General features: G+C 28.7%; 1 protein-coding gene across 6 annotated transcripts in view; it reads left to right on the top strand.

Annotated features, from left to right (window-relative positions):
- LOC145305757 (dual specificity protein kinase CLK2-like) overlaps positions 1-21991 on the top strand; it is a 74216-nt gene that overhangs the window by 13472 nt on the left and 38753 nt on the right. For 3 of the 6 annotated variants that reach the window (XM_080147550.1, XM_080147542.1, XM_080147567.1), the window contains 9 exons: positions 229-286; positions 3263-3420; positions 3914-3990; positions 6736-6955; positions 8250-8340; positions 9356-9457; positions 11322-11359; positions 14595-14629; positions 15453-15550. In XM_080147550.1, coding sequence (XP_080003676.1) covers positions 229-286; positions 3263-3420; positions 3914-3990; positions 6736-6955; positions 8250-8340; positions 9356-9457; positions 11322-11359; positions 14595-14629; positions 15453-15550 — 877 coding nt within the window. Of the gene's footprint in view, positions 1-228; positions 287-3262; positions 3421-3913; positions 3991-5975; positions 6035-6206; positions 6248-6735; positions 6956-8249; positions 8341-9355; positions 9458-11321; positions 11360-14594; positions 14630-15452; positions 15551-21991 lie in introns of those variants that run through there. The other 3 variants (XM_080147559.1, XM_080147575.1, XM_080147583.1) reach the window with 3 other exon arrangements.

Here is a 21991-nt window from a genome sequence, read left to right as displayed (position 1 = left end):
TTTATTTATGTATGGTTGTAGTATTGATAATATGTCAGATGTAAATTTATCGATAGTTTCATTTTTATTGTTGACAATTATATTTTACAGCTAAAAAAATGTATAATTTGCTATAAATGCATCTAAAATTGAAGAATGTAAAAAACGGTTACAATAATTTTGCCCGCGAATGACAGTATTTTTATATCCATGGAAAGCTGTTTTTAAAACAAATAACTATTATTGTAGACCCGGCAGATCTCCCACAAGTTCGTCAATCAAAGATTTTCTTCTCGGCAGAAGCAGGGTAAGTAGTTGTTTTATTACATAATGTTAGAACAGTCTTATCATTTTGAAACTGTAAGTTTCTTCATGCATACAGATAATTGTACCTTGTTTGTGTACATAGATCTAGTTTTTAATCAAGCACATTTATACAATTTAATCCCGTTTTCTTTAATTTTAATTTTTACAGAAAATGTCAATTACAATTTTTATATATATATTTGATTTTACCGTTACCGTACTATTCTCTTTAATTATCGAAGCTAATCTGAAAGTGATCGTGTCTTTACTCTGACGACGATGCTGCTAATATTTATACCTTTTTTATGCTTATATCCCTATCAAAACTAAAATCCAGGGAGGAAGGGAGGGGACAGTGGATCTAAAATTCATATTTCTGACAGTCTTGGACTTTGGGTACCAGAACACATGCAACTTTTATTATTTTTTTTATAATTTCTTATTATACTAATCTAATAAAGATTGCTATATCTAAATTTTTGGAATTTTCCAGATATATCTGTTTTTGAAGATATTGAGTAAGAACTCTAAAAATTGAATTAATTGCCCATTGTCCCCTCCCTTCCTCCTTGACTAAAATCACATTACATCAACATATAATTTTATATTGACTGTATGGTAGACTGGCCCAAAAAAACATGAATTTTTAAATCTTTACCATATCAATTTGCGGTTACCTTGAAGTTGTTACCGGCTCAAATGTAGACCTTTTAGTGAAAACTAGACCTCTCTACAATGAAAATTGATCTCGAAATTTCAATCTTAAGCTTTTTATCAAAAACTTCATATTTTCATGATTTTAACAATAAATAATTAAAGAACTGCCAACCTAGAATAATGTAACAAGAGTTCAAATATGAAGCAATTATAAAAAGTAGGCAGAACCGCCATTTCTGCCGAATAATTCCAAAAAAACGTCTAAAAACATTGTTTTATTTAAATTGATAATTTGTGTAAGAAATTGAACTAAAACAGTAGCTATTAGTCTTATGAGAAGAGAAATGATGAAAAACTCTAAAAAATATACATTTTAAAGACATAAAATAGGAAAAAGTGTTTTTAATAAATTTCATGGCTCAACAGACATTGTCGCCAATAAAGAGACAATTTACTAAAAGAAAAAATTAAATGAAGGTAAAAAAAATATGTAATATACTTATTCTCATATTCAACTTTTAAAAAAAGCATACTAATAAAAAAATTAATATTGCAAAAAATAATTTGATTGTTTTTTTATTAAACCAGGAATAAAGAGTAAGGATTATCTTTAATTATTTTTCTTCAATGATTTTGCAGTATGAATTAGCTTTCCCAAATTATTGTAATTGTACAAAAATAAATTTTTATACTTTCTTTCTTCATATGTTTATTTCTGGAGATTTTAATATTTTATTTCAATGTTTGTAAACAAACAGACAGAAAATTTGATGTTTTGCTTTATATTTGGTATAAGGCATTCTTAATTTGGGGAAGTAAAGGTGAAAATAAATATGCATTTGACGAGATAGCGATAGATTTTTTCTTAAAATCAATTATAGGGCTAAAATCTACAAACAATACATAACCTATTTTTACATTCCGCTCATTGAAAAGCGATTTAGACCTTCATTTAGGCCACACTACGTATGGCTAAACTTGTAAAACTTACGTATATTCTCGGTGTAACGGGTGTATGTTACCCAAAGATAATTGAAAATTAATTAGAATATCCTAAAGCTTTTTCTCGTATTCATTCGAATCCGGTGGATACGAAAAAACTATGTCTAGCATGGTATTATATCCAGCTTTCTACGAATATATCCGCGGAAAGCTGTTTATAATACGATGCGAGAAATAACTATGAACAAGTTTATATCGGAGAAAGATAAAAAACTTCTGTAATTTTTTCAAATATGGCTTCGAAACCGATTAATATAAGGCAAATTTTAACAGTCATACTTATAAACCGTGTATATCATCGAATTGCAGACAATTATCCACAAGTATTAAGATAATAATAGTGATTTTAATCTCATAATTTTTATTTTAATATCCACGGAAAGATGTTTATTGTTTATAATGCGATGCACTAAATGATTATCCTTAATGACATCGCTGCTCTATGTTTGCCAATTTTGTTTAATAATAACCATTTAAAGGATTTTTGGTTACTAAATTCTCTTAATTGTAAAACATCAACATTAGAAGGACTTTTCAAAGAATTAATTGTTTTTTTTCTGTTTTAACAACTTAAAAAATTTATTTTTATTCACTTGACATAATAGATTTAAAGCTAAAAAAATAAACATTTTATCTAAAATTCTCATTTGAAAATATTTAATAACTTTCACATGTCATGAATATCATACAAACTATACCAGAAACTATAAATGTCTAAAGGGGATAATAATGACAACATCCATAAAAGCGAAGCACTGAAACGGTGGGACAAACGAACATTAACACTTATATAGTGCCAGAACTGAATAATCAGAACATAAATGTATAAGAATCGGAGCAAAATTGTAAGTAAATTTGTTGAAAAACTGCTTGATTCAGGATATTGTTTAAGGACACACTTACATTTTTAGGACTTGATTATAGAGTTGCTTTGCTTATAACATTAAACTTTGTTGTCCCAGATTAATACCAAAAATCAGATTAATCGGATGATTAAATCACATAAAAATGTTTTGTTAAAAAGTAAAAAAATCAACATGTTTAAAATGGACGTACGGACACTCTTGTTATGATTATAGAGTTGCTACGCTTTCTAAATCGTACCTAACTACTAAAGGAATCACCATGCAAAGTTTTAAATCGATAGGACAAATCTAACATGCCTAAATTAACGAAAAAAACTTATCCGTTTGTGACGGACGGACGGACAGACGGACGTACGGACCTACTCTAATTATAGAAAAGCTTCGCTTTTAATAATATTGTGCATTTTTTCTGTTTAAAATACCATACTATATAATTTTACCCATTTTCGTAGGAGCCTGCAGCCGCATTCCCTCCCGACCTGCCGCTTAAGATTGACCGCTCGCTGGAGTCCCGCCTTCCAGCAACCGCCCGGCAGCCGAAGTACAGCTACCTGGTGACCAAACCTATGAATAATAATTATTCTGTACCCACCACTTCTTCCTCACTCAGGTTCATTTACATTTTATATTAGGATAACTTTTTTCGTTAATTTAGAAATTTTAGAATTGTTTTCATCGAGTTCAAACTTTGCATGGTGATTCCTGTTGTAGTTAGGAAAGCGTAGCAATTGTATAATCGTTACCAGAAAGTCAGTAAGTTCATTTAAAACATGCTGATTTTTACTTTTTAACAACAAAAGGGGGAAAATTTTCTTCAATTTTGGTTGATATTTACCGTATTGTTTATTTGTCAGTTTGTTTATAAAGTAGGAGAGGAGGGGATGGGGTAAAGGTAGGGGGATTAATAGCTTAGCCCGCTACACTTTACTAGAATACATGATAATCTGGTCTAAGATTCAAGTGACAAAAAATCGATTTAGAATTACAATTGTAAAGAATGTTCTTTGAAATTATCCTTAAGGGAACTTTTATGTTAGTTTTGATAAAAACCTTAAAATCAGATTATAATAATAATCAGATTATAATTATTCTTTTCTTTTTAGTTATAGAGACAGTAGTTATAATACAGAGCATAGAAAAGGAATTACTTCTTACCCTACATCTACTTACTCTACTAGAGGTAAGATAATTATAATACAGAACACAGAAAAGGAATTACTTCTTACCCTACATCTTCTTACTCTACTATAGGTATAATAGTTATAATACAGCACGGTTGGACCCTCAGATGTAAAAACTTTATTTTAGTGTTTGGCCAAAATGACTTAGCAATTGTATCTGTAAGTACGTCTAATAACACCCTTTGCTATTTTTAAAATCCTAGAAAATTTTTTTTGCAAGAAAATTGCATAAATTCGCAACCTTTTTTAGAACCACTACATAACTCGAGTTTTAAAACTTTTAATATAAAATCCTTTTTACAAAAAATATCAATAATTACTTAAAATTAAACCTGAAAGTAAAAAAATCTCATTACACGTGTTAATTTGCATGTTTTAGGTCTTTTTTTGAGGAAAGTATAACTTCCGCATTTTTGACAATAATTATATTTTTTTAACATTTCAAAGTAAAATATAATAAAACTTAAACGATTTTTCTTAAATTATCAGTTGAAAATTTCATCAAACATGCAATTTAAGTGATGAAAATTTAATAAAATCATTTTTTGAATGTTTAGAATTACCAATTTTCTACATTTAAAACAAACTGTTAACAAAATTTAAAAACATTTTAACATATAACTTCAAAAATCAATAACATTTTATAAAAAGATGTTTCAAAAAATAAATCATTAAAAGGTATTAAAATGCATTTAAAATTACTTAAAATTAAAAAGAGAACATCTTTTTACACTGTATTCTATGTAATAGAGTTTAAATGACATGATTAGTGAATGAAATATTTCCTAAACTCATTAAGCCTTTTTGTGACTATATTAAAAATAATTTATTTTGTTTTATATTGTTTTTTTTATTCAAATATTTGACAAAATTTTCCCTACGTCAATAAAATAAAGTCAGTTTTTTACTGTTTCCAGGTTTTTCTTTATAATTATAACAATTAAATATAATATAAATCTTCATTATCTTTTATTTGAATTATCATACACATTAAAATGAAAAGTATAAGCTAGAATAGCACTTTTTTCAACGAATATTTTAATGACATTATATCAAAATAATTCCTCTTAAATATCACACAACATATGATTGGGAAGTATAGCCATTTCTTGGAGGTATAATATTTACAAAAATACCATTAATTCTGTTTTTATCAGAAGTTAAAAAAATTGAACAATTCTAAAACAATGGTTGGCTGTCTAGATATTGAGTACACTAAGACTACGGCTCTGTTCTATTGAAATAACGTTGCAAAAAGAGGGGTTCTGAAAGTAATCTACCTATTTTTTTTTAAAGAACCAACAAGTACTGTCAGTATCTTTTTTCTTGTAATCTAGCAGACAATCAAATCATAACACAATTTTCATGATAAAATATTCAGGTTTCTACTTCACATTTTAAAAATATACTGATCAATAAAATGTTCAAAATTTTACTTTGTACTAATTAAAAAAATATGTTGTAATTCTTATTTTAAAGTTACATTTTTATCCCTGACAAAATCATAGACGACTTTTAAAGGCATCTTATCTAAACTTTTTGAAGAAAAACTTAAAACCGTTAATTAAGTATGAAAACTATTTTCTTCGATTTTTCTGAAGTTATTATCACATTCTATGGGTTTTTTATTATCATTTACTTATATTGAAAGTGCCAAACATTGTACCCTAACTTATTCATTTAATAAAAAACCAACCGTGACAGATCATAGAAAAAAGAAATTACTTCTTGCCCTACATCTACTTACTCTACTAGAGGTAAGATAGTTATAATACAGATCATAGAAAAAAGAAATTACTTCTTACCCTACATCTACTTACTCTACTAGAGGTAAGATAGTTATAATACAGAGCATAGAAAAGGAATTACTTCTTACCCTACATCTACTTACTCTACTAGAGGTAAGATAGTTATAATACAGAGCATAGAAAAGGAATTACTTCTTACCCTACATCTACTTACTCTACTAGAGGTAAGATAGTTATAATACAGAGCATAGAAAAGGAATTACTTCTTACCCTACATCTACTTACTCTACTAGAGGTAAGATAATTATAATACAGAACATAGAAAAGGAATTACTTCTTACCCTACATCTACTTACTCTACTAGAGGTAAGATAATTATAATACAAAACATAGAAAAGGAATTACTTCTTACCCTACATCTACTTACTCTACTATAGGTAAGATAATTATAATACAGAACATAGAAAAGGAATTACTTCTTACCCTACATCTACTTACTCTACTAGAGGTAAGATAGTTATAATACAGAACATAGAAAAGGAATTACTTCTTACCCTACATCTACTTACTCTACTATAGGTAAGATAGTTATAATACAGAACACAGAAAAGGAATTATTTCTTACCTTACATCTACTTACTCTATGGTCTTTGAGACATTTAAAACGATGGTCCCCAAAAAGTTTGTCAGACACTTTTTTTGTCCATCTGTCAATTTGTTCGTTCGATTCTTACACTCAAGAATATATGCATGGTGTCCCGCAATTTGTTATATATATATACACGGTGTCTCAAAAAGAATATATGATGATTTCAATGGCTAGAGAAAATAAAGAAGGGAAATAAAAGTGTATAGGAATTGCGATAATTCATAAATGTTTAAGGAATTGTATTACTCGAAATGATAGTAAACTTTTTTTTCATTTAAAAAATGCATCAGTTTTTTATTGAAACTAATCTTTTTTTTTTGTTGTTTCTTATTGACAACTCTGTTCAGATTCTGTTGGTCTTGGTGGAAGTAGAGCCGACCTATCCAGCAGCAGCTCAGCATACACATCAGACATCAGCTACTCTAAACCAGATATTTCCAGCTACTCAAAACCAGACATATCCAGTTATAGCAAACCAGATATAACCAGTTACAAGACAGATTCTAGTCCCTCATCCTATGCTCTGGGGAAGTCGTATTCCAAAGCTGATATTGGAGGACATTCAAGGTAAAAATCTAAAAACTCTGATAATATTGGAGGGGGGGGGGGTATAGTTGCTTCACTTATAATTGTTTTATATATATTTCTTACATATTTAATTTTCATAATTTGCCTTACATAATAAAGCTTTAAAGTTTTAAGAAAGTTTTATTAAAATTAAAGTATGAGTATAATACACATCAAACTGTTATATGAAAATATATGTTATTTAATAATATACCTTTTATCATTTACATGAAAGTGAAATATTTAATTAAGGAAAAGCTCACATGAGATTAAAATTCTATCTCAGATTGATAATTACTCTAGACATTTACTATTCTAATTTTATATAGCCAGAAAGTTTTAAACAATAATAATGAGAAAAAAATCAAAAATATCAAAATTCAGCACCGCATTATAATTTTATCAGTATATATTCTTAATTTATATCCAATTTTAGATCGAAAGTTTGAAAAGAATAATAAAAAAATTTTCATAGGAACCTATCTAGTATATGTTTGTAATTAGGATTTGATAATTATCTAGTTTATTTCTTAAAACTCCAATCAGAGTACAGCAAAAGACAGCAATTAAAATAGTTAAAATTGTTTCTCATTCTGTTTTAAAAAGGCGTCCATACAAGCTGAAAAATAATTGTTTTTATTGTAATCTACAGAAGGGAAAATTTTGTGTATTGTCGTTGGGGATGTAAAAAATTACAGTTTTGTATGCAGAACCTTTCTAAAACAATGAAATTTAAACTTTGTGATTTGTGGGCAAATAAAAAAACTTGCTAGTTTCCGACTTTTATGAAAAAATATAGAATTATACCTAAATTGCAAATTTATGCACCTAATACTTCAAAATACTAACACCTAAACACCTAATCAGGGATGTCCAAGCTTTTTTATTGGGGGGGGGGGGAATTACTTAAGGTGGGTAAAATGGCGCGCGAAGCGTTTGGGTGGGAGTAATCACCACTTTACCCCCCCCCCCCCCCTTGGACGTCCTTGCACCTAATACTTGAGTGTGTCAGTTGTCTTTTCCCTTGGAATAAAATGTCCAAAACACGAAGAATATAATTTCCAACAAAAAACTAAACAGTTAAATCACCAATGTATCCTAAATGATTGTAATACTGAGGTGAATTCTTTAAAAAAAAATTGCCTCACTAAAATCAGTGAGGCTCACTAAAAATTTAGACAGGATAATTTTGCCTCACTAAAATTTTAGTGAGGCAAAAGTTTTTTTAAGAATTTACCTCTGATCTGTTAAAGCTATAACTAACTCAAGTTTTTGATATCTACCTTTTGTTTAGGTCAGATTATGGAGATGTTAGCTTTAGTAGACCCGAGACAACATATTCTGGTGCAGATTCTTACTCAAGGCCAGAATATTCAAGTTATAAGGTATGTTTAAGAACTTTTCGGATCATGGAAAGAAAATGAAGTAGAAGGTTTCACAGTATTAATGATTGCCCTGCAGGGGCTAAAATAGGAGAAAGGCTTCTGTGAAAATACGACGAAACCCGCTACTTCATTTTCTTCTATGGTCCAACTTTTCTGAACAATATAAATTTAAGTCAATATAAAGCTGATCTAAAGTAGGTAGGTATTCTTTAATACACTTTATCATTCTATAATGATCTGAATAATAACTAAAGGGTCTCACGGAGCAAAGAAATTCTGGACAAGAATTTGGCAACTAAAGATAACTTTTCTCTGAATTTTTTTAAAGTAAAAATTACAAAAAGTGTCATGTTATTGTTAATTGTTAAATGCTGAAACCAATTAATGTTTAAAATTGATAAAGAGGGTCATTTTTTCGCATTTTCTGTAAAGTTGTATGTTAGCGTTTAGACAGATGTGATTATTAAGTCAAACTGTTCTTAGATATGGCCATTTCAGATATATACATTTTGTCAAAATTAAAAACAGTTTGACTCAATAAATGCATTTGACTAAAAGGTAACTCATAACTTTGCAAAAAAGACCCCCATTGGCACGCAAGAAAAGTATAAGGCAAAATTGATGTTCTTAAGGTGACAAATCTCTCTTCAATTTTATAAGACTTTTATATTTATTGGAGGTCAAAATTAAATAAATTACAAGATTAAAAGTCACATTGCATATTATACATTATTTTAGAATTCAATTAAAGTAAGATTTATATTAAGATATTTTACAATATAATTATGAATAGTATATTACTCGAAGTAAGAGATAGGAAGCGTTGGAAAGTGTCATGTGAGACATCACAAAAAATGAGGGATGAGAGTAATAACGGGAAAGGTAACCCCTAAAAACGAGATGGATTTAGACGTTTTTTTTATGACGTCACACATGACACTTTCCAGCGCTTCAAAGTTAGGCCTCATGTACAAGAAAATTCTCAGATAAATGCGACTATCTCTGAATTTTCTAGGATGAGCAGGGCCCCGCACTCGTGACCTCTGCGTCTCTGGTCCGGACTAGTAGTAGTAACAATATTAGTAATACTGGCACAGACTCTATCAGTGGTTACCAGGTATTAAGAGTTAGGAATATAGAGGCATATATTCAAAGTTAAAAAGTATTATCTTTAGCCTTTGATTGATCCTTAATGAAATTAACCAACCTTCTTGAATATATTTTTGTTTCTCAGGAATTAAGTTCTGAGCAAACCAACGAATCAAAATTCAATAAAATCCCATGGTCTTTAAGCTAACGAAAAGGAAAACGTTATTATAAGACTTTGGGGACTAGTGTTATAAACAGCCAAATGTCCCATCCCACCACGATATATTAGACACCCATTTTCTTAACCATACAATTACCATTCGACAACTCTTCCTCTTCGTATGTATCCCCCTAGTTGCTATGCGCGCTTCCACTTTTATATATTAACCCTAAAGGCTAGAGATGATATTTTTTGTTAGGCATTATGCCGAATCCCTACCCAGAAGCAAACCAACACTTTTTGTAGTTCATTGTTTTTCAAATTGCACCTATTAATGCTTTTAGAGTAATTATCGTCTTGGGCTTATTAAATAATTTTTAATCTTAAGCTTCGTTTTGCTTTGGGCTAATTTAAATCTATATATACTTTTAAAATTCACATTTACAGGATGTTGTTTTTATCAATTCAAAAATATATTTTTTAAATTTATTATAATACGCTTTGCTTTCACCTATGAATGGTATTTTATATTTACTATATTTCTAGCAAATGATTAAACAATTTTTTGTTTACTTGAAAAATATTTGATAATGTAGATATTTGTATTCCAGTAGCTAAGGGTGTTTCCTATAATCAAGGGATTGTACATTATTATTATCCTAATATTAAAAGTAGCCAGCTTTTTTGGATCATGTTACTTGTAGATGCAGCGCTTATCACATGTTACTTGTAGGTGCAGCAAACTCATACATGTTACTTGTAGGTGCAGCAATATCCCCGCTCCATTCCCTATAGAGATACTAATATGATTATAAATAGAAACAATTAAGATGAACTCGTTAGCTAAACATTTATTAGTAATGGTTTTGAATATATGCAAATATATTATTAAATAATTACACATGATATTAAATAGCAATCTGGTTGCACAAATTGTAAAATTCATTAGCATTATAGCGATCCCTCCACATGTAGTCATCCAAATAACTTTTAAGAAGCTTCTGGTTTAATTTGGTTCAAGATGAAGGAAGTTGTTTGGGGTTTTGAAGTTCTTTAGAAATGACTAAAAAGCTTATTTTCAATAAAAATATAACTAACATTGTCTGCCTTTCCCCTTTTTTTATCTCCCTTTAACATGTTACTTGTAGGTTTAGCAAAGTTAAACATGTTACTAGTAAGTGCAGCGCTGCATCTACCGCATCATGATCCGCTTTTTTTGTCTGTAGCGAAGGATCTAGCTAATCGCTGAATCGATATTGTCCTCCTTTACATTGGAGCTACTTATAGGTCTCGGGTTGGTTTTAGGCTATTTTTTTTTTAAATCCAGGTAGGTAGGGTTTTAGGATTTTTTCTACCCTTCCATATCCTTTCAATAAAGACCGCCTAGATGATACGGGCGCAACCGCTAGTAAATTAAATAATATGAGCTGTTTCGAATTATCATAGGAAATTTTGCCATTTTGCGACCATAATAAACTTATTACTAAACTTATTTGCTATCATATAAAACTTTTTTATCAACAATTTTACAGCTTGTTATTATTCCGCTACTAATACACATTTCTTAAAATTTTAATCATTAAGTTTTTTTATATATTTTTTAGATATAATGTACAGGTAGTTTGTTGAAATTTTAAATATTTAGTCAATATTTGTGGTTTAATCTGTAGATAGCTAAGAATATTTTTGAAAAATTCTACAATTATATTTTAAACAATGTTTTTATTTTTAGGCACCAACATATGAAGATAGAATTAATGCAGTTCTCAGGAAACTAAATTATAATAGTCATTTCTTGCATCGTATTACAAACAGCTTTCTGCGGATATAAAATGTACAACTATAATATCAAAACCTTTTCAGCCCCGAGTTGCCGGTATACAAAATACTGGTTTTAATATTATGATTGTACATTTTTATATTCGTAGAAAACTGGATATACTTCGATGCTATAATAAACTCTTAGTATAATTCAGTACTTTTGATCCAAGCTTTTCTCTAATTATGTATTTCCGTATTCAGCATTCAAAGCAGTTTCTTTTTTGTTAATCTTTCTGTCAAATTTTTTTGGGTTATAGTTTTTTTTTATAATTCTAATTGAAGGTTAAATAACATAAAAACATAAAAAAAAACACAAGAATAATATAAAAAGCCAATTTCATTCGGTTAATCCAATTTGAGAAATCTTTTGCTTACGACCTTTATGCAGATGAACAAACAAAAAAATAATTGACCAAGGTGTGAAAGGGCTTATTTAAAACTTTTTTACTCTATGAAACACTGATTTATGTTCGTTTCAGATTGTATGTAAGTGTATTGTTTAAAGTTTAAAACCCTAAGAAATTAATTCATAGAATTAAAATATATAAGTTTTGTAATTTTAATTTCCATAAAAGCTTTTTTATTTAAGTTCTTAACAATTAAATGCGTTAGACTGAAAAATTTTCCGAAAGTGAGTTCGAGTATGTTTGAGTGTGTGTGTGTGTGTGTGCAATGTATGTGTGTGTGTTAGTGTGTGTGTGTGCGCAATGTATGTTGTTATGCCCATCTATCTTAAACAGGTTGCTAAAATGTCGGCTCTTTGCCAAAAAACTCCATGCTGTGCTTCCCAATATATGTATCTATATACTTCTTTATATCATATAAAGTGTGTCCAACAATAAGTAGGTTTTTATTTTTAGGACAGAGTGTCCTTAATAACATAATTAATTAACGTAATTGAGGAGAATCAAAACAGTATAAAATACTTTTACATATGACATTTAACGCTATTTTATAAAATAAAGTAGTAAGGATATATGTATTATAGAATATAGATATTCTTTTTGAGTATGCTTTATCTTTATGTTTGGATAGTTGAGTTTTTTGTCCTACAAGAAGCCAAGTCCCCAAAGTCAGAGCAGTAAGATTTTTTGGAACATCCTTCAAATATTTCATAGTTACATTATACATCCTTTTCTTATTTTCTCCTTCTGTCCTTTCTTTGTATTTAACCAGGAATTTAAAGGGATAAGAAAATGTCCGATAAATTGATGTGCATCTCCAATGCTGACAAACAAAATCACCCATTCTGTAGATTTAAATTAATGGATAAAACGTTTGAACACTAAACTTAATTAAAAAACAAATTAAAATTCAGTAAAGGTCCCCAAAGTTTTTAAGCCAACGAATAAGAAAACGTTATTGGAAAACTTTGGGGACTAGTGTAATAAAGAGCCATTGTCCCCTCTCTCTCTGGTATTAGGTGTGTAGGAAAAGGACAATGGACGATAATTTAATTTGCAACCCTTACTGCTCGTGAATAATTACAAAATTGGAATAATATTTTAGATAGTAATGAATAATTGTTTATTTTTCTATCCCTGCATCCCTGGTTTCTTAAGGCCCGCCTCATGAAGGGAGGAGGCATTGGGCTGTTTATTATCATAGTCCGCAAAGTTTATAATGACGTTTTCTTATTTGTTGGCTTAACTAAGTTGGGGACTTTTATTGAACTTTGATTTGTTGGTTCTTTTAGTTAAGTATCCAAACGATTCAACCACTAATTGTAATTTAGAGAAAAGAGTAATTTTGTACATCAATTTATCGGCCATAGTCTTATCCCTTTAGATCCCTGAAACCGCCTAAAGAGTTTGAATGACTTTTCAATTATCTCATTTCTGCATTATTTTCAAGCTTCATTGTTAGGCTACAAAATTAATCCTTATTTTATTTTTAATTTTGACCTCATAGAACTCAAAATCCAGCATAATTTTGTGCAGATTAAGCATCGCTCATAGATTTAACACCTTTGCAAATCTTACTATAGACAGCTTTCCGCGGATATTAAAATAAAAAAAGGATGAAAACCAGTTTTGGTGGCCCCAAGAGTCGAAGGCCCTGGCTAACAAAATTATTTTTTTTTATGATTTTTATTACAATATTCGTGGAAAATTGTCTGTAATACGGTTCTATACATAACTTTTCAGTATGGCTGAGAACCGGTTCAAATACAGCGGATATTAACCCTTACAGATCGGGCCCCAATTCCCACCTTAATAGATCGGGGGGGGGGGGGGCTCTTTGAGCCCCCCCCTCTATCTCGGCTCCTGGTACAGATAAAGACGTAAAATTTTTTTTTGGTGGTTCATGTGTATTTTTAGAGAAAATTACTTTTTCTAGTCATAGCAGTCATAGCAGTCAGCCGCTAAATTTTAAAACAGCTGTAGAGAGGCCAATTTTGCAGCTAGGATGACCAAATTTTAGGACGAACTTTTATTTTTCATAACAAAAAAATTACTTTTTCTGATCATCGCCGAAAAACGGCAAATAACGGAAACCGCCATTTTCGGCGGGTACGGCGGTAAAACGGCGGTTGGCGGCGCAAATAATGTTTTTATCTGTTTATTGTTGCTCAAGGATTTACCAAAAAAAATTATAGGTCTCTAGCTGTAATAGAAGCCACGATATTCATGATATATGTCTGTAGTAAAAGCCAGACAAAAATCGGTCATAAAGTCGGTCAGGGAGCGGTCAAACGGTCATAACACCACTTTTCTCAGAAGGTCATTGATATCTAAGTATTCACCAAAAAAATTTTAGGTTTCTACCTTATACACAAAAGTCATAATGTAGAAATTAAGATTTATTTAGAATTTTTTTAATTTTTTTTTTTACCCAACCGACTTTGACCGGACACCACGACCGACACAGACCAGATATCCTAATAAAATCAACTCTTGCCGACGTATAATTACTAAACTTAAAAAGTCATGAAGTTACAGCTCTCCATCTTACTTACAAAAAAAATGAGATTGAAAAAACTAGAGGGGGGGGCTCTTTGAGCCCCCCCCCCCCCCCCCGATCTGTAAGGGTTAATCGGTTTATATTAATATTTTTTATTTTCTTTTCTTTTCACTAAAAAATCTGCAAACTCTAGATTTAAAAAATCTTCAAAATTTGGAATGACACTTTTTAATTTTTATTATTTTGTCAAAATTAAACTTATAATTTTGTTGTTGAACAGAAAGTATCCCAAATATAGCAGTGGTCCAGAACCAGGTATAATTCATTTTATAAAATAAATTTTTAAAATTGTTTACAGAAACCTATTATGAAGATAATATGACATGTATAAATGAAAATAGACATATATACAGATAAATAAGGATGATAATATCCATAAAAGCTTTGAAACGATAGAACAAACGAACATTAGAACTTGTATAGTGACAGAAATAAATAATAAGAATATGAATGTATTAAAGTTGAAACAAAATTGTAAAAATTAAATAAAGGATAAAGTTTAAGGACATACTTACATTTATAGGACTTGATTATAGAGATGCTTCGCTTATAACATTGTACATTGTTGTCCTAGGAATCAGTATTCCAAAATCAAATAAATTGGATGATTACTAAAAATAAAAATTTGTTGTTAAAAAAGTTAAAAATCAACATATTGAAAATGAACGTTCGGACGATTATAGAGTTGCCACTCTTTCTATCTCGTGCTACTCTAGGAATCATCATGCAAAGTTTAAAATCGATAGGAAAAGTCTAACATACCTTCATTAACGAAAAGATTTTTCCGTTACGGACGTGCGGAAGGACGGACCGAGCCTAATTATATAAAAGCTTTGATTTAAAGATAGCATTTATCCATAACGATACCTTCTGCAGTCTCATTTACTGCATTTTTTGTGTTTTATTAAAGCTTATATAAAATGTTTTGTCAAACCAACACAAATTCAATATCCTATTAATTATATATTTTTTTCCCCATTTTCTTAACTTTTATAAGCCTTATATATTGATATATCGATTTAATAAAATTATGAAACTTTTATAATTCTTATTAGACATCATTTATCTTTATCTTTAGGTTCGAACGCTATCCAGAAAAGTAGAAGTTATTCAAATTTTGATTCCTTGAAAAGGACGGATGGAGATCTGTTTAGGAATGTTAACACCTTGGGTCAGGTATGTCAATATATTTTTTTGTCAGGGAAGCTTTCTGTTTGTCTTAGTTGATAATTAGAATATTTTTGTTTTAACTTTGTGTACCATTGCTGGGATCGCCATAAATTGTAAATCGATTGTTTGATTATCGACCACATTTATGGCACACGGAAAAATTATGAGGAAATAAGTTACTTTAAGGTATGGGGACCGAAAAGAAATTGTAATTAAAAAATATGTTCCCAAAGCATCAGCCAATAGCAGAGCAGAATATGGGTTGAAGGTTAAAAAAAACTTCAATAAATGTATTTACAAAGTAATAATTGCTAGAGATAAATAATTAGTTATAACATTTACAAAGTAATAATTATTAAGAAATTAATAAAACAAAGATTTACAAAGTAATAAGCGCTAGAGATAATAATTAGCATTCAGATTTATAAAGTAATAACAGTTGATTATAATTACAAAACATTAACTTTAAGTGTTTGGTTAGTTTTCAATTGAAATATAATTAATGATTATTTTACTGTATAAAAAAGATAAATATAATTACAATTTATAATAATTAGTATTAGATTCGTAAGTGGTTAGGTAATTTAATGGATAATTAACAAAAAAGAGTTTAAAAATGTTTAAAGTTATAGTGTGATAATATGATATTATAATAAAGAGATAATTATAACAATATAAATAATTATTGATTGATTTGTAATAGGTTAGATGTAATAATTGATAATTATAATACTATAACTGAATGATAATAATAAAATAATTATAATTATTATGTGTAATTATTGATTGATTTCTAAAATGCAAGATTATCTAATTGATAATTAAAATAGTATAATTACTAAGTAATATTCAGATAACAAGAAATAATATGAATAATTAAATTCATTATTTGTAATTATTAATAGATTGTAAAGGGTAAGATAATATAATTAATAATTATGATAGTATAATTACTAAGTAATAATAAGATAACAAGAAATAATATGAATAATTATAATTATAATTATTATGTGTAATTATTAATAGATTGTAAAGGGTAGGATTATATAATTAATAATTATGATAGTATAATTACTAAGTCATAATAAGATAACAAGAAATAATATGAATAATTATAATTATTAATAGATTGTAAAGGGTAGAATATTATAATTAATAATTATGATAGTATAATTACTAAGTAATAATAAAATAACAATAAATAATATGAATAATTATAATTATAATTATTATGTGTAATTATTGATAGATTTTAAAGGAAAGGATTATATAATTAATAATTATGATAGTATAATTTCTAAGTCAAAATAGATTGTAAAGGGTATGATAATATAATTAAAAATAATGATAGTATAATTACTAAGTAATAATAAGATAACAAGAAATAATATGAATAATTATAATTATAATTAATATGTGTAATTATTGGTTGATTGTGTCATTTTAGATAATGTTATTGTTATAAGTAAAGTTGTAAAGGGTAAAGATTATGGAAAGAGTAAGATAATATAATTAATAATTATGATAGTATAATTACTAAGTAATAATAAGATAACAAGAAATAATATGAATAAATATAATTATAATTATTATGTGTAATTATTAATAGATTGTAAAGGGTAGAATTATATAATTAATAATTATGATAGTATAATTACTAAGTCATAATAAGATAACAAGAAATAATATGAATAATTATAATTATTATGTGTAATTATTAATAAATTGTAAAGGGTAGAATAATATAATTAATAATTATGATAGTATAATTACTGAGTAATAATATGATAACAAGAAATAATATGAATAATTAAAATTATAATTATTATGTGTAATTATTGATAGATTTTAAAGGATAGGATTATATAATTAATAATTATGATAGTATAATTTCTAAGTCATAATAAGATAACAAGAAATAATATGAATTATTATTATTATGTGTAATTATTAATAGATTGAATAAAGGTACTAAGAAAGAGAGGGAATGTCTGATTGAGCCAATAGGAGAATCGCATCGGAATTTACATTGGATCTCATTGGTTGAAATTATGTACACATTTTCCTACGAAGGCATGTTTTTTTTCATTTCATACTTACATAAAAGTCAGCTGTTAACAGTATATTTTCTTAGTAGAAAGCTTTGCGGAATCAGAATTAATTGCCCAAAAATTTCGTTTACAATTTGAAAGCTTGAAACAAAGTTGGATTCTTAAAAAAAAGTTAGGCTGGCAACTCGCTGGTGAGGCAAAATTATTTTTGTGAAAAATCCTCCAAAATCGAATAAAAAAATTTACAAAAATGAAATAAAATCTTAAGAGGGTTATTAACATATGATTTTGTTTAATTTTTGTAGATTTTTAATGTGCTTTTGGATGATTTTTCACAAAAATAATTTTGCCTCACTATCGAATAGCGAGTCTATCATTTTTTAAGAATCCACATCAGCTTGAGTCGAAAGTAAACAATACTTTTGTCTGCTAGGAATGTTCTCTCTTAGATTTGACAAAAAAAGGGTTCAGAATATTCTTCTACTCTTCTATTTCTATTAATAGATTGTAAAGGGTATGATAATATAATTAATAATAATGATAGTATAATTACTGAGTAATAATATGATAACAAGAAAAAATATGAATAATTAAAATTATAATTATTATGTCTAATTATTGATATATTGGAAAGGGTATGATAATATAATTATTAATAATGATAGTATAATTACTAAGTAATAATAAGATAACAAGAAATAATATGAATAATTAAAATTTATAATTAATATGTGTAATTATTGATTGATTGTATTATTTTAGATAATGTTATTGTTATAAGTAAAACTATTGATTGATTGTAATAGATTTGATATTATAATTGATAATTATAATTAATAAGTAAAAATAAGATAATTGTAATTAATGTGAGTAATAATTGATTGAATGTAATAGGTTAGATATTATAATTGATAATTCTATTATTGTAATCAATAAGTAATAATAAGTTAATGATAATTGACTAATAATATTTATTTGATATACTTAATAACTGTAATATAATAATTAAGCAGATAATGGTAATAATTTGATTTAGAGTTTTAGGAGGCGTATTAGTATTTGATTAGAAAATATTATTGTTAAATGTAGTAATTATACCTAGTCAGAGAGAGAGAGAGAATGTATCAAAATTGAAGTTACCGCTGATCCTAAATACCCCCCTGCAAGAAACAAGTTTGGATGAAATAATTTTTTTGGAGCCTTCGGCTTAAAAAATTATTTCATCCAAACTTGTTTCTTGCGGGGGGTAAATACATTTCGGGGGGGTGGTGTTATAATAATAGTAGTTGTTATATTTAGAGAGGGAATGTACTAAAAACTGAAGTCACCTCTGATCCTAAAAAGGCTCCAAAAAAATTATTTCATCCAAACTTGTTTCTTGCAGGGGGGTAAATACATTTCAGGGGGTGGTGTAATAATAACAGTAGTTGTAATCTTTTTTTAAAATTTCAACTGGAACAAAACCGGTTGGACGCACAAAAAAATGAACTTCACATCAAATGTTGCAAATTTAATTTGCAAAAGAAAAGTATTTCAGAGTTATCCTGATAGGAGGACTCTTTTGCCTCCAAAATGGCCGTTAAAATCTCACAAACAGCAAAATCGCCGAAAATCGCGATTTCGGCGGCAAATAACGGCCAAACGGTCCGCCGGAGGTGAATGATGCATAAGTAAAGAAATATTCGCCTTGAAAAGTTCTACAAAAGTGAAGAAAAGGCCAACGTCGCTAAAACGACTCTGGCACCCCCTAAAGGGGCAAAAACCGAGATTTTTCGAAAAATCGTCAAAATTCGCGCCTTCGGCGGCGCGTAACGGCCAAACGGTCCGCCCGAGGCGGATCATGCATAAATAATGAAATGTTCGCCTCAAAAAGTTGAACAAACTTGTTTTTGTATGTCAATCCCGAAAAACGACTCCTTGCACCAGTTTTGGTCGAAAAACCGAAAATCGCTACGTTTAACGGTCAATAACGGTCAAAACGGTCATTGGCGGGTCCAAATTTTTTTTCAGTTTCTAACACATCTTAATGGACTTGTTTTATGAGCCTGATGTTCAGACCCCGCAAAAATGACTCTTTCCTGTCCAAAATGGACCAAACAGGTTTTTGTGAAAAACACCAAATTGCAAAACTTTGGGGGCCCATATCCCCCCCTTCGGGGGGGATGGGGGTGTCCAAAATAAAAATTTTGGGATGCTATGACGGAGATTTAGTGCCATGAAAAAACCATTCGTCTCTATCTATCACAGTCTTGGCGGTATTAACGTTGCCCCATCGAAGGTTTTGAAAAATGGCATTTTTTTCACATGAGTATGAATTTGATGGAAATAGACATTGCTAACTTTTTAGGTGTTTTTTGGGCGCTTACGCGCCCGCCACGCGCGGACCGTTGGTTTGATCGGGCCAAACTTTTTTTTGCCATCTGCGTATGGTAAATACGCATCTTTTGACACTGGTCTCATCCCCCTGGCCCACCCCCTTCCCCCTCAAAACTGACGGGCAATGTCGCCAACCCCCCCCCGATTTCCGGTACTAGAACTTTTCCTCATGATCAGGGTATTGGAAAAATTGAAAATTTTTACATATAATTAAAATTATATGTAAATTTCCTTAATTTTTCCTGGGTGTACCAATGCTGGGATCGCCATAAATTGTAAATCGATTTTTCTGTTATCGACCACATTTATGGCACACGGAAAAATTATGAGGAAATAAGTTACTTGAGGTATGGGGCCCGAAAAGAAATTGTAAGTAATTGTATGAAAGAAATTGTAAGTAATCATATGAAAGAAATTGTAAGTAATCATATATACCCAAGGTATCAGCCTGTTGCAGAGCAAAATGTGTGTAAGAGGTTATTAAAACTTGAATACATATATTTACAAAGTAATAATTGCTTAGGATTAATAATTAGTATTCAGATTTACAAAGTAATAATTGCAAGAGATAATAATAATTAGTATTCAAATTTACAAGGTAATAATAGTTAATTGCAATTTATATTTACAAAGTAATAATCATTAGAGATATATTAGAAAATATAAGGGTAATTACAAATTACAATTACCATCACAAAGTAATCAATTTCAGTGATTGATTAGATTTATAATTACAAAAAAAGATAATTATAATTATAAAGTAATAATAATTAGTATTAGATTTGTAATGGGATATGTATGTTAATTTATAATTTAAAAGATGTAATTTAGAAATGGCTTTAATTATAATATGATTATTATAATACTAAAATAAAAGATAAAAGACAAATATAATAAATATTATTGATTGATTTGTAATAAGTTGGATAATAGTTTAATTAAATAAATAATAAGATAATTAATATTAGTAATAATTGATATATTTTTAATGATAAATACTATGAGTAAATAATAATTTATTTGTAATAGGTTAGATAAAATTATTGAAAATTATAATTAATATGTGTAGAGTTATTGATTGATTGGTAATAGATTAGATTATATTATTGATAATTATAATTAATTGTGTAAATAGTGATTGATTGAAGTAGGTTAGATAATATAATTGATAATTTAAATATGATAATTGATAAGTAATAGTAAGATAATTGTAATAATAAGAGTATAATAATAAGAGTATAATAATAATAAGAGTAAAAACTGATTTTTAATAGGTTAGATAATATAATTAATAAGTAATAATAAGATAGTGATAATAAGCAAGAGTAATCATGAATTTAGTTGCTTATTATTATAGTGTTTATAATAGGATAATTATTAGATAAGTACAATAATAAGATAAATATTATTATAATTATTATATGAAATTATTGATTGAGTTGTTATAGGTAGGATAATATAATTTACAAGTTACTTGCAAGGGTAAATATATTTTGGGGGGTGGTGTTATAATAATAGTAGTTGTTATATTTAGAGAGGGAATGTACTAAAAACTGAAGTTACCTCTGATCCTAAATACCCCCCTGCAAGAAACAAGTTTGGATGAAATAATTTTTTAAGCCGAAGGCTCCAAAATACATTTCGGGGGTGGTGTAATAATAACAGTAGTTGTTACCTCTGATCCTAAATACCCCCCTGCAAGAAACAAGTTTGGATGAAATAATTTTTTTGGAGCCTTTGGCTTAAAAAATTATTTCATCCAAACTTGTTTCTTGCAGGGGGGTAAATACATTTCGAGGGGTGGGGTAGTTGTTATCTTTTTTAAAATTTCAACTGGAACAAAACTGGTTAGATGTACAAAAAAATTTACTTAACATGAAATGTTGCAAATTAAATTTGCAAAAGAAAAGTAATTCAGAGTCGTTTTGATTGGAGGACTCCTTTGCCTCCAAAATGGCCTTTAAAACCTCGCGAACGGCGAAAACGCCGAAAATCGCAATTTCGGCGGCGAAAAACGGCC

This window comes from Acartia tonsa, chromosome 2, assembly GCF_053477335.1.
Source record: "Acartia tonsa isolate MP-2025a chromosome 2, ASM5347733v1, whole genome shotgun sequence".
Classification (NCBI taxonomy): Eukaryota; Metazoa; Arthropoda; class Copepoda; order Calanoida; family Acartiidae; genus Acartia; species Acartia tonsa.
Note: the sequence above shows the minus strand (reverse complement) of the source record. Positions and strands in the feature narration are given on the sequence as shown.